Below are 14,381 nucleotides of genomic sequence, written 5' to 3'. Positions count from 1 at the left end.
ACATTCTGTCTCACGGTTACAAGATAGAGTTCACCTCTCGTCCCCCGACTCGATTCTTCAGGTCATCCCCGCCTCCCGAGCGAGCCGATGCTCTTCTGCAGGCGCTGGGCACTCTGAAGGCAGAAGGAGTGGTGGTCCCTGTTCCTCTTCAGCAACAGGGTCACGGTTTTTACTCCAACCTGTTTGTGGTCCCAAAGAAGGACGGGTCTTTCCGTCCTGTCCTGGACCTGAAACTGCTCAACAAACACGTAAAGACCAGGCGGTTCCGGATGGAATCCCTCCGCTCCGTCATCGCCTCAATGTCCCAAGGAGATTTCCTTGCATCAATCGATATCAGAGATGCTTATCTCCACGTACCGATTGCTCCAGAGCACCAGCGCTTCTTGCGCTTCGCCATAGGAAGCGAACACCTGCAGTTCGTGGCACTGCCGTTCGGCCTGGCAACAGCCCCACGGGTTTTCACCAAGGTTATGGCTACTGTAGTAGCGGTCCTCCACGCTCAGGGTCACTCGGTGATCCCTTACTTGGACGATCTGCTGATCAAGGCACCCTCTCAAGAGGCATGCCAACACAGCCTCGACGCTACTCTGGACACTCTCCAGAGTTTCGGGTGGATCATCAATTTTCCAAAGTCAAATCTGACACCGACCCAATCGCTGACATATCTTGGCATGGAGTTTCATACCCTCTCAGCGATAGTGAAGCTTCCGCTGATCAAGCAGCGTTCACTACAGAAAGGGGTGCAATCTCTCCTTCAAGGTCACGCACACCCCTTGAGGCGCCTCATGCACTTCCTGGGGAAGATGGTGGCAGCAATGGAGGCAGTCCCTTTCGCGCAGTTTCACCTGCGCCCTCTTCAATGGGACATCCTACGCAAATGGGACAGGAAGCCGACGTCCCTCGACAGGAACGTCTCCCTCTCTCAGGCGACCAAAGCTTCCCTTCGGTGGTGGCTTCTTCCCACTTCATTATCGAAGGGGAAATCCTTCCTACCCCCATCCTGGGAGGTGGTCACGACGGACGCGAGTCTGTCAGGGTGGGGAGCGGTTTTTCTCCACCACAGGGCTCAGGGTACGTGGACCCAGCAAGAGTCCTCACTTCAGATCAATGTTCTGGAAATATGGGCAGTGTATCTTGCCCTGAAAGCGTTCCAGCAGTGGCTGGAAGGCAAACAGATCAGAATTCAGTCGGACAATTCCACAGCGGTGGCATACATCAACCACCAAGGCGGCACACGCAGTCGGCAAGCCTTCCAGGAAGTCCGGCGGATTTTGATGTGGGTGGAAGCCACGGCCTCCACCATCTCTGCAGTTCACATCCCAGGCGTGGAAAACCTGGGAAGCAGATTATCTCAGTCGCCAGGGCATGGACGCAGGGGAATGGTCCCTTCACCCGGACGTGTTTCAGGAGATCTGTTGCCGCTGGGGGGTGCCGGACGTCGACCTCATGGCGTCCCGGCACAACAACAAGGTACCGACGTTCATGGCACGGTCTCAAGATCCCAGAGCTATGGCGGCAGACGCCTTAGTTCAGGATTGGTCGCAGTTTCAGCTCCCTTATGTGTTTCCTCCGCTGGCACTGTTGCCCAGGGTGTTACGCAAGATCAGGGCCGACTGCCGCCGCGTCATCCTCGTCGCTCCAGACTGGCCGAGGAGATCGTGGTACTCGGATCTGTGGCATCTCACGGTCGGCCAACCGTGGGCACTACCAGACCGACCAGACTTGCTGTCTCAAGGGCCGTTTTTCCATCTGAATTCTGCGGCCCTCAACCTGACTGTGTGGCCATTGAGTCCTGGATCCTAGCGTCTTCAGGATTATCTCAAGAGGTCATTGCCACTATGAGACAGGCTAGGAAACCAACGTCCGCCAAGATCTACCACAGGACGTGGAAAATTTTCCTGTCGTGGTGCTCTGCTCAGGGTTTTTCTCCCTGGCCTTTTGCCTTGCCCACTTTACTGTCCTTCCTTCAATCTGGACTGGAAAAGGGTTTGTCGCTCGGCTCCCTTAAGGGACAAGTCTCAGCGCTCTCTGTGTTTTTCCAGAAGCGCCTAGCTAGACTTCCACAGGTACGCACGTTCCTGCAGGGGGTTTGTCACATCGTTCCTCCTTACAAGCGGCCGTTAGAACCCTGGGATCTGAACAGGGTGCTGATGGTTCTTCAGAAACCACCATTCGAGCCAATGAGGGATATCTCTCTCTCACGCCTTTCACAGAAGGTGGTTTTCCCAGTAGCAGTCACCTCTCTTCGGAGAGTGTCTGAGCTAGCAGCGTTGTCGTGCAAAGCCCCTTTCCTGGTGTTTCACCAGGACAAGGTGGTTCTGCGTCCGGTTCCGGAATTTCTCCCTAAGGTGGTATCCCCCTTTCATCTCAATCAGGATATCTCCTTACCTTCTTTTTGTCCTCATCCAGTTCACCAATGTGAAAAGGATTTGCACTTGTTAGATCTGGTGAGAGCACTCAGACTCTACATTTCTTGTACGGCGCCCCTGCGCCGCTCGGATGCACTCTTTGTCCTTGTCGCTGGCCAGCGTAAAGGGTCACAGGCTTCCAAATCAACCCTGGCTCGGTGGATCAAGGAGCCAATTCTCGAAGCTTACCGTTCTGCTGGGCTTCCGGTTCCCTCAGGGCTGAAGGCACATTCTACCAGAGCCGTGGGCGCGTCCTGGGCTTTGATGCACCAGGCTACGGCTCAGCAGGTGTGTCAGGCGGCTACCTGGTCGAGCCTGCACACTTTCACGAAACACTATCAGGTGCATACCTATGCTTCGGCGGATGCCAGCCTAGGTAGACGAGTCCTTCAGGCGGCGGTTGCCCACCTGTAGGAAGGGGCCGTTTGACGGCTCTATTACGAGGTATTATTTTACCCACCCAGGGACTGCTTTTGGACGTCCCAATTGTCTGGGTCTCCCAATGGAGCGACAAAGAAGAAGGGAATTTTGTTTACTTACCGTAAATTCCTTTTCTTCTAGCTCCAATTGGGAGACCCAGCACCCGCCCCTGTTTTTTTGTGTACACATGTTGTTCATGTTGAATGGTTTCAGTTCTCCGATATTCCTTCGGATTGAAGTTACTTTAAACCAGTTTATAATTTTTTTCCTCCTTCTTGCTTTTGCACCAAAACTGAGGAGCCCGTGGGAGCACGGGGGGTGTATAGGCAGAAGGGGAGGGGCGTTACACTTTTAGTGTAATACTTTGTGCGGCCTCCGGAGGCATAGACTATACACCCAATTGTCTGGGTCTCCCAATTGGAGCTAGAAGAAAAGGAATTTACGGTAAGTAAACAAAATTCCCTTCTTTAGAAACAATCCCCATAAAAGCTTTATTACATATGCATTAAAAATATCAAATACATAAAATAGAATAATCCAGTATATAAACATTGGAGAGCTCCGGAGAATACGTATAGATATTAGGGGATACACAGGGGAGGATATAAGGGGAATTGATATAGTAAGGCTGGGACCACACAGGAATTGCGATTGCGATCCCCTCGTATGACACTGGGCTCACGCAGGCAGTACAGCAGAGCCGAGTGTCATGCGAGTGTCCCTGCGACTGAGGTCCGACCGTGCGAGCAGATCTCAGCTGTGGGGGGCGGGCCGGCTCTGCGGAAGGGTGGGAGGATTTCTCCACCTCTCTCCTCCATAGTCGGCTATTGCCATTCTCGCACTGCACTGGCAGTACACCAGTGTACGCAAGTGCAGTGCGATTTTTCTCTCGCCCCATAGACTTGAATGGGTGCGAGAGAAAGAGTCTCACATTACACCTGCAGCATGCTGCGATTGTTTTCTCGGTCTGATTAGGGCTGAGAAAATAATCGCTCATGTGTGCTGACACACAGGCTAATATTGGTCCGAGTGGAATGCTATTTTTTATCGCACTCCACTCGCACCGATTTTCATGCCGTATGGCTTAGGCCTAAAAATCCCACTAGCAGAACTACCCTGAAATGACCCTAGGGATAAACCCTGCCCGGCCGCGGAGGGTGGCATTTAATGAATAGCGCATATCTAGTGAAACTTTACAGTTAGTGGGGATTTGTTCTATTTGTTAGCTCCGCTCTTTGATCTGGTTATCGATTTGAGTAAACTTTTTATTTAGCAATCTTTCTTCACTATGCATTTACCGTACTTTACTTGCATTTTTTGTTTATATTTTCTGTTGCATTTTTTACACTAATTTATTTCTTTTTCCTAGTCCGAGCAACAAGCACAGCTGCCAGCAATCTGGTGGAGGTCTTTGTGGATGGCAAACCGGTAATGGTTGAGCCTGGCACCACAGTGCTGCAGGTACACCAGTCACTTTCTTCTTTTCTTTTGGATATTCAGGATTTACATAATGGATTAGTTATTGGGATTGGTTGGGGCAGCCAGACTGGGAGGTCTGGAGTTTGGGGCTTCCTGGCCTTTAAAGGTTTGGTGATTTGGCCACCAAATGCGGCCAGCAACCATGCTCATTGTTATCATGTGCCATCATACAGATAATGGACAATTTACCTATGATGTCCATACATTGCTAAGACCCTGATGAATCAAAGCAGTGATTAATACTTGAGGGAACACCTAGAGTCTTATCTAGTTCATACTATATTTCTAAGTCATTAATATATTGTTCCTCTGGTCAGGCAGTTCTATGATGGTCGCTCAGCAGTACCAATTTTGAAATATCTCAGACAAACCATTGATGTATTACTCCTGATGCTGTCAAGTAATTATCTGAGGAACTGGCACTATAGAGACACTGCCAAATGACCAGCAATCAGTCTGATGTACCAATATGGTTGACTTTTTTCTGTAATAATTGTCCTGAAGAAGGCTGCGTCCTCCAAAACGCATAGACCTGATTGATTAACCCCTTCACGACCGCGGGTAGTAAAATTACGTCCTATTTTAACGTGACTTAACGACCAGGGACGTAATTTTACTGCCTAAACTTCATTTGATTGCCGTGGCCATAGCAACGGCTTTCAAATGATGTCCCCTGCTGTTTCTTACAGCAGGGGACCTTTGCTTCACCCCAGGGGGGGTGGCATCGCCACCCCCCACCGACGATCGATGTGATTGACTGTTCAAATCTGAACCGCCAACCACATCTTTCGCACTGATTTCGGTAAAAATAATACCGGAAATAGTGCGATACTGTGAGATCTGGCTATGAGATGCTGTAGAAGCTACAGCAGATCATAGGTGGATCTCAAACAGATTAAACTTTGCAAAGGACGTATGATTCAAGCCGCATACAAGGTTATCCTAGAAAAACAGTTGCTTACTTCTGCTCAGGCAATGTTCCCCAACTCTGAGGACTGGTTTTTCCAACAGGACAATGTGCTGTGCCACACAGCTAGGTCAATCAATGTGTGGATGAAGGACCATCACATCAAAACCCTTTCATGGCCAGCCCAATCTCCAGACCTGAACCCCATTGAAAACCTCTGGAATGTAATCAAGAGGAAGATGGATAGCCACAAGCCATCAAACAAAGAAGAACTGCTTATATTTTTGCACCAGGAGTGGCATAAGGTCACCCAAAAGCAGTGTGACAGACTGGTGGAAAGCAGCCAAGACGCATGAAAGCTGGGACTAAAAATCATTGTTATTCCACAAAATATTGATTTCTGAACTCTTCTTAAGTTTAAAAATAAAAATATTAAGTTAAAATATTAGTATTGATGTTTCTAAAGGATTATGAACTTGTTTTCTTTGCATTATTTGAGGTCTGAAAGCAATTCATTTTTTTTTACCATTTCTCATTGTTAGAAAATAAATACAAAATTTATTGCTTGGAAATTTGGAGATATGTTGTCAGTAGTTTATAGAAAAAAAATAACAATTTACATTTCACTCAAATATACCTATAAAGAGAAAAATCAGAAAAACTGACAATTTTGCAGTGGTCTCTTAATTTTTGCCAGAGCTGTTAAATTAGCCCAATTAAGGGAGTTGTCCGACATAAACTCAAAAAAGTTTGGTAAGCTAATCTGTGCTGTATTGTCATATAAAACATCCCTACGTTGTTATTTTTTGTTCTCTAACTTTTGTTCCTCTTGAATTATCCCTTTATTCTTTGCAGCTATTTGTTTACATTCAGCTCCAGCAAACTGACCTCTTCCTGTGCTGAATCTCCCAGTCAGAGCTGGCACCGCCTGGACTCAGTGTCCAGCCCCTCCTTAGTGTCCAGCCTCGCCCCCTGCCCGCCCTCTGCACACTCATTCCCTATCAGTATTCTGCCCCAGCACCTGACCTCTCATCACTACAGCATTGGAAATAACAGCCCATACACACACATCGGGCTATGTACCCCACACCACACATTGGGCTCTGCACCCCACACACACATCGGGCTCTGCAACCCTCCCCACCCCCACCACACACACACACACACACACACACACACACACACACACACACACACACACACACACACACACACACACACAACGCTCTGTATCGACCCCCCCCACCATCGTTCTGTACCGACCCCTACCACCATAGGCAACACATGTAGGCTACATTCACATGACAGTTCCGTTTTTGCGGTCCACAAAAAACGGTCCGTTTTTTTCACGGATGCATCAGTGTGACATCCGTTCCGTTCCATATACAGTCCGTGTGTCATCCGTGTGCCTTCCGTTTTTTTTTTGCGGACCGCAAAAAACGGGAGCAGCAGGAAAGATAAATAGATAAGTAGATATAGAGATGTATAGACAGAGAGATAGAGGGATGAATGAACAGAGGGATAGATAGATAAATAGATGAGAAAGACATATATTGTCCTACCCCCTTGCATATTCTAAGCTGGCACCCTTTAGTGACTTACATGTGGCACTAAAGGGTTCTTAGCCTTGTATTTAGCGGAAAAATAAATAAATAAAAAACCATGTGGGGTCCCCCATATCTTTTGTAGTCAGCTAGGGTAAAGCAGATGGCTGCAGCCTGCAAACCACAGATGGCAGCTTCACCTTGGCTGGTAATCCAAAACAGAGGGCAAAACAGAGGCCACGCTGTTATTTTAAATTAAATAAATAATTTAAAACAAAAAAACACAGGGCCCCCCCCCAAATTGGATCACCAGCCAAGGTAAAGCAGAAAGCTGTGGTCTGGTATTCTCAGACTAGGGAGGTCCACTGTTATTGGACACTCCCCAGCCTAAAAATAGCAGGCTACAGCCGCCCCAGAAGTGGCGCATCCATTAGATGTGCCAATCCTGGCGCTTCGCCCCAACTCATCCCATTGCCCTGGTGCGGTGGCAAACGGGGTAATATATGGGGTTGATGCCAGATGTGTAATGTCACCTGGCATCAGGCCCTGGGGTTAGTGATGTCACGCGTCTATCAAATACCCGACATCACGAACCCAGTTAGTAATAAAAAAAAAAAAATTGAAAACAAAAAAAGTTTTATTTGAAAAAACACTCCCCACATTCCCTCTTTGACCAATTTATTGAAAAGAACAATCAAATTTGGGTGCGGCGTAATCCAATAAGGGGGTCCCACGATGATCCATACCATAATCAATGTCCCGGTCAATGAAGAACAGAATGTTCCCCATTGGCTGGGAGAGTTGTGCAGTGACCTGAGCTAACATTATTAGGTCAGCCTAGGTCACTGCAGGAGATGACGAGCGCTGCTGTCAGGAGGTTAGATGAGATCATTACCTGCGGTGATGATCTCCTGCACTCCTGACGTCAGTGCTGTCACTGACTCCTATGCCCGCCGTGTTCTCAGCGAAGAATCGTGGGATCCCGTGATGTCACCGCTAGTGACAGTCTCGTGCTGACTGCGAGACGTTATGTAAGAATGCGGCGGACAATGGAATTCAGTGACAGTGCTGATGTCAGGAGTGCAGGAGATCGTCACAGCAGGTAATGATCTCATCTAACCTCCTAACAGCAGTACTCATCATCCCCGCGGCTGCTCGCACTGCAGTGTGAGAATCTGCTGATACTGCAGGGGGGGGCAAACACTGACACACTGCAGTGCGGGCAGCCGTGGGGCTGGCAGGGAGCGGGACACAGACTGGCACGGGCAGCGCTGCGCTCCCTCTCATCAATGCTTTCAAATGTATCGGCATCTGTGATGCCGATACATTTGAATGTGCGATCCTGAGCAGGGGGCCCGATGCTGGCGGTGACACCATGGGCAGCCGCCGACACCACCAGGCCCCTCAACTCAGGTCACGGACCCCACAGCAGTGCCGGGAGAGGTTGCAGGGAGAGTACGGCTGTGTGGGAGAGTGCAGGGATGGGGGGCGGGGACTCCACGCACTGTACAGCCCAGCAGGGCGGCAACATGCTGTTCCCAGATTTGCATGTCAACATGGTCCTGCGCATGTTGACATGAAATGACCAGAAGCAGCAAAATCGCGGCAGGAGCGGTCACATGACCACTAGGAGCCAGGGGAGAGGGGCTGACAGCAGGGCAGGTAATTAGTCACTATCTACTTACCTGCCCCAATGTAGCCCAATAGGGAAATAATTAAAAAAAATGTCAAAATAAGCCGGATAATCCCTTTAAACATCATGAACTTTGAAGGTGTTTGTTGTTTTGAACACTAATACAGCGCCACCTGCTGGACATACGAGGTACACTGTTCTATCTATCCTCAGTGTAGAACGCTACCTATACGGAATAGATAGCCCTCACATCATTCTAACTCGTTGCCCCTGTACACCCTATTGTTATAGATTTTGATTTTTCTAATTAATCCTTGTCTTTTAAATGTTACTAATAAAAGTTTTTTTTTGTTCTATTCTACTCCAATTGGATTTGACAGTGAATTTCTAACATTTGATACTTGGAGATATAGCCTACTACCTTAGATAGTGAAACGTAGATGTATTTTGTGACTGAGAGCTGTACCTTATCATTGTGAGTTTGTGTGAAGCAATAATCTCCCTTCTTCCCTCTCAGGCATGTGAGAAGGTGGGCGTCCAGATACCTCGCTTCTGTTACCATGAACGCTTGTCAGTAGCTGGGAATTGTCGCATGTGTCTTGTGGAGATAGAGAAAGCTCCTAAGGTTTGTAATATGTACATCATCCAGAGAGTCGCACCGTGCAGTTTGATTGCATTTTAGTAATTAAGAGAACTTTTTCTGTTCCGTGGAAGTAATTTATTACGATCCCTGTATCCTCTACCAGCCTGTCCATCTTTTGGGCTGTCAGTGCACAAGAAAATATCTATGGTGAATGTTCCATACATTATAGTGCAGTAAATCAGTGGCCCTGTGAATCGTCGTGCCCCATTTTTCTCAGCATGACCTACTTTTTAGAAGCATTGAAGCAGCAAAAAAACAAACTACTTTTCTTTATCGTTCCTTTGGGAGACCCAGACCATGAGTGTTTAGCTTCTGCCTCCGGAGGACACACAAAGTACTACACTTAAAAGTGTAGCTCCTCCCTCTGAGCTTATACACCCCCTGGTAGCCAGTCCTAACCAGTTTATCGCTTTGTGTTCAGGAGGTCATACATCCACACATGCATTCTCATCTGATTGTTTGACTTTTGGAAAGAGTTTGAAGAAAAGCGGGTCCATGTCTGGACTCCCGGCATGTCCCTTCTCACCCCACTGTGTCGGCGGTGTTCTTAAGGTTGATTTACAAGGCTGAAGCCTTACATGCCGCGCTCCTTCACCATCCCTTCTGGGCTCTGGCTTGAAGTGGGAGCCAGCACGGTCTCCATGCCTGGCAGGAGTCCGGTCTCCATCCACAGCCCCTTGAGGATTCTGTTGGACCGGAGCACTCATCCCCAGGGACATGGCCCTGCGTCTCAGCAGCTAAGCACCTGAGACGTTTATGTTGGGGGTCCCGGTTCTTTATTGTAAGGGGAGAGTATGCTGTATGTGATTGTTTTTAACTTTTCCGGCGGGTTCTCCAGCTTTTGCCCGAGAACCGCGCCGATGGTGCCTGCTTGTCGGCCTCGCCGCTTAAATTAAGGCCCCGGCTTTGCCGGAGGCCTAGTTTCGTTTTCCTGCCCTCGCATGTCACTCATGCAGAGGGACAGGTTCGGCTCCTCTCGGCGGCCGTTCTACACAGGGGAGGGACACTCACCACTGCTGGAGCGTCCCTCCTTCCCGGCAGGTCTCTATAGCCCTCCAGTTCCCGCTCTTTTATAGGAACGCCCCTAGTCCCGCCCCCTCTCTTCACTCCGGCGGCCATTTCTCAGGCAGAGTTCTCTGCTCTGGGACATCCTGCATTCTGCATCTCTGCTGAGGTGCTGCGCTCTGAACGACCGGGCTTCGGGATCTGGAGGGCACACAACACCGCGCTCAGCGGTCTGGTAAGCCACAGCCGGTCTCCGGTTGTGGACCTCTGTATATTCTCCCTGGGGTTCATTCTCTGCAAAGCCCCCACTCCAACAGCATGTCTCACACAAGGAGCAAGGCTCCAAAGCTTTATTCTGCATGCACTGCATGTAAGCTCCTGCTGCCTGAGCCGAGCATTTTTCCACACTGTGATGGTTGCTCTAACTTGGCGGTGCCACAGCCTGGAGTCTCACCCCCAGTGGTCTCAGGCTGCTGCTGCACCTGTGATTGAACCCCCGGCCTGGGTAGAGTCCTTTTCTAGGTCCATATCCTAGTCATTTGCTGAGTCCATGGGACTTTTGTCCAGGACTTTGATGAATATGCATCAGCCCCCCTCACAGGGTGCCTCTAATACTCTTGACAGAGGACTCCTATCCTCTGACCTCCGTCCATCAGAGCTCACGGAGGATTCATCATCTGATCCCAGACCCCGTCCTTCTAAGAGAAGGCGCAGGGTTTCCTCTCCCTCCCCATCCCACAGCTCTGTCTCAAGAGCTGACTCTCAAGATGAGGAGGATGCCCTCACTGGGGGCTCGGAGGCTATGTATCCCATCGATTTCTCTGAGGGTGACTCAGATCTTAGTGATTTGATTGCTTCTATTAATTCTGTGCTGGATCTCATTCCGCCAGTGTCAGAGGAGCAACTCTCTTTGGCAGAAAAACATCAGTTTACCTCGCCTAAGAGAGTGAAGAGTGTGTTCTTTAACCACTCTAGTTTTCAGACCGCTGTGACCAAACCCAGGGCCTGCCCTGACAAACGCTTTCCAAAGCATGGTTCTGATGACCGGTTTCCATTTCCACCTGAGGTGGTCAAGGAGTGGTCTCACTCCCCAAAGGTAGACCCTCCGGTGTCTAGGCTATCAGCCCGGACCGTTGTGTCGGTGGCTGACGGCACCTCACTTAAGGATTCCACTGACCGTCAGATTGACCTTCTGGCCAAATCTGTGTACGCCACGCCCCCTGACGAAGGTTAATACCGAAATGCACATTGGGCGCAGTCCACTGCAGTTACTTATATCCAGGTAATATGTAGGTCTTGTCTTGCCTTGCATTATCTTGCCCATATCTATCTGGTTCTCCGGTTTATGGACATCTTCGATGTCGTTTAGTTCAGTGCATTATAGGAGGGATTAATGGACACTCTTCTGACTGGGTGACCAGTGTCAGTGCGTTATATGTGGCATTTATTTTGTTGCATTATAAACAATATTCTAATCCCTATATTATAGTCTTGCACTGAAAATATTTAAGCTGTTTATATTAGACTAGAAGGTGGCCCGATTCTACGCATCGGGTATTCTAGAATTTACGTATTGTGTAGTTCATGTATGATTTTTGTTATATATATATATATATATATATATATATATAACAAAAATGTGTTGTGTGTAGTTACCAAGTGTTTGTGTAGGCGCTGTACATGTTCTGGGTGTTGTCTGGGTGTGACGGGGGTGAGAGCGGTGTTGTATGTGTGTTGCGTTGTTTGTGGAGCGCTGTGTGTCTGTAGCGTTGTGTGTTGCGCGGTTTGTGTGTGTGTGGTGTGTTTTGGGGGGAGGTATGTTTTGTGCAATGTGTGTGTTGTGCGGTATGTGCGTATATTTGTGTGTGCCGCGGTGTTTGTGTGTTGGGTGTTGTGTTTGTGCAGCGTTGTCTGTGTGTGTAGGTGTCTGTGTAGGGCAGTTTGTGGTTCCCAGTGTGTGTGTGTGTGTGTGGTGTGTTGTGCAGTGCAGTGCGCGCGTGTGTGTGTGTGTTGGGGGGAGGTGTGCACTTCCCATTGTGCTCCATCCCCCATGCAGCGCACTCCCCATCGTGCTCCATCTCCCATGCTGCGCACTTCCCATCGTGCTCCATCCGCCATGCTGCGCACTCCCAAACGTGCACCATCCGCCATGCTGCGCACTCCCAAACGTGCACCATCCGCCATGCTGCGCACTCCCAAACGTGCACCATCCGCCATGCTGCGCACTCCCAAACGTGCACCATCCGCCATGCTGCGCACTCCCAAACGTGCTCCATCCGCCAGGCTGCGCACTCCCAAACGTGCTCCATCCGCCAGGCTGCGCACTCCCAAACGTGCTCCATCCGCCATGCTTCGCACTCCCAAACGTGCTCCATCCGCCATGCTGCGCACTCCCAAACGTGCTCCATCCGCCATGCTGCGCACTCCCAAACGTGCTCCATCCGCCATGCTGCGCACTCCCAAACGTGCTCCATCCGCCATGCTGCGCACTCCCAAACGTGCTCCATCCGCCATGCTGCGCACTCCCAAACGTGCTCCATCCGCCATGCTGCGCACTCCCAAACGTGCTCCATCCGCCATGCTGCGCACTCCCAAACGTGCTCCATCCGCCATGCTGCGCACTCCCAAACGTGCTCCATCCGCCATGCTGCGCACTCCCAAACGTGCTCCATCCGCCATGCTGCGCACTCCCAAACGTGCTCCATCCGCCATGCTGCGCACTCCCAAACGTGCTCCATCCGCCATGCTGCGCACTCCCAAACGTGCTCCATCCGCCATGCTGCGCACTCCCAAACGTGCTCCATCCGCCATGCTGCGCACTCCCAAACGTGCTCCATCCGCCATGCTGCGCACTCCCAAACGTTCTCCATCCGCCATGCTGCGCACTCCCAAACGTGCTCCATCCGCCATGCTGCGCACTCCCAAACGTGCTCCATCCGCCATGCTGCGCACTCCCAAACGTGCTCCATCCGCCATGCTGCGCACTCCCAAACGTGCTCCATCCGCCATGCTGCGCACTCCCAAACGTGCTCCATCCGCCATGCTGCGCACTCCCAAACGTGCTCCATCCGCCATGCTGCGCACTCCCAAACGTGCTCCATCCGCCATGCTGCGCACTCCCAAACGTGCTCCATCCGCCATGCTGCGCACTCCCAAACGTGCTCCATCCGCCATGCTGCGCACTCCCAAACGTGCTCCATCCGCCATGCTGCGCACTCCCAAACGTGCTCCATCCGCCATGCTGCGCACTCCCAAACGTGCTCCATCCGCCATGCTGCGCACTCCCAAACGTGCTCCATCCGCCATGCTGCGCACTCCCAAACGTGCTCCATCCGCCATGCTGCGCACTCCCAAACGTGCTCCATTCCCCATGCTGCGCACTCCCAAACGTGCTCCATCCCCCATGCTGCACCAGCATCAGCCTCTCTACCCGCAGCATCAGCCTTCTGTCCCCAGCCTCGGCCCCTCTCTGTCCCCAGCCTCGGCCCCTCTCTGTCCCCAGCCTCGGCCCCTCTCTGTCCCCAGCCTCGGCCCCTCTCTGTCCCCAGCCTCGGCCCCTCTCTGTCCCCAGCCTCGGCCCCTCTCTGTCCCCAGCCTCGGCCCCTCTCTGTCCCCAGCCTCGGCCCCTCTCTGTCCCCAGCCTCGGCCCCTCTCTGTCCCCAGCCTCGGCCCCTCTCTGTCCCCAGCCTCGGCCCCTCTCTGTCCCCAGCCTCGGCCCCTCTCTGTCCCCAGCCTCGGCCCCTCTCTGTCCCCAGCCTCGGCCCCTCTCTGTCCCCAGCCTCGGCCCCTCTCTGTCCCCAGCCTCGGCCCCTCTCTGTCCCCAGCCTCGGCCCCTCTCATCCACTCACACACACCCGATCGCATCCACTCACACACACCCGATCGCATCCACTCACACACACCCGATCGCATCCACTCACACACACCCGATCGCATCCACTCACACACACCCGATCGCATCCACTCACACACACCCGATCGCATCCACTCACACACACAGACACTGACGATATCGCACATACGCGCTGATACTCACAACATCCGGACATGCCTCTGGCCATGTGATCCTCCGTCAGGTCCTGGAAGATCACAACAGCACAGTATCGAGGCCGAGAAGCAAGCGATATCGCCGGATGCTGTGAGTATGTGGATGCGATGTGTGTGTGAGGTGTGTGTGAGGTGTTTGTGAGAGTGAGTGCGATCTGATGTGTGTGTGTATGCGTGTGTGTGTGCTGTTATGTTTGTGCGTGTGGAAGTCGCGCCGCTGCAGGACCTTGATTTACTGGTAACTATGCAAGCATGGTTACCAGCGCAACACGTCCCCCGCTCGCACGGGAGCCAA

General features: G+C 51.2%; 1 protein-coding gene across 1 annotated transcript in view; it reads left to right on the top strand.

Annotated features, from left to right (window-relative positions):
* NDUFS1 (NADH:ubiquinone oxidoreductase core subunit S1) overlaps positions 1-14,381 on the top strand; it is a 92,865-nt gene that overhangs the window by 5,554 nt on the left and 72,930 nt on the right. The window contains exons 3-4 of the mRNA XM_075317708.1: positions 4,198-4,289; positions 8,909-9,016. Of these exons, the coding sequence (XP_075173823.1) occupies positions 4,198-4,289; positions 8,909-9,016 (200 nt within the window). The remainder of the gene's footprint in view (positions 1-4,197; positions 4,290-8,908; positions 9,017-14,381) is intronic.

This window comes from Anomaloglossus baeobatrachus, chromosome 7 (assembly GCF_048569485.1).
Source record: "Anomaloglossus baeobatrachus isolate aAnoBae1 chromosome 7, aAnoBae1.hap1, whole genome shotgun sequence".
Lineage (NCBI taxonomy): Eukaryota > Metazoa > Chordata > Amphibia > Anura > Aromobatidae > Anomaloglossus > Anomaloglossus baeobatrachus.
The sequence above is the reverse complement of the archived record's forward strand: the minus strand, read 5'-3'. Positions and strand labels throughout refer to the sequence as shown.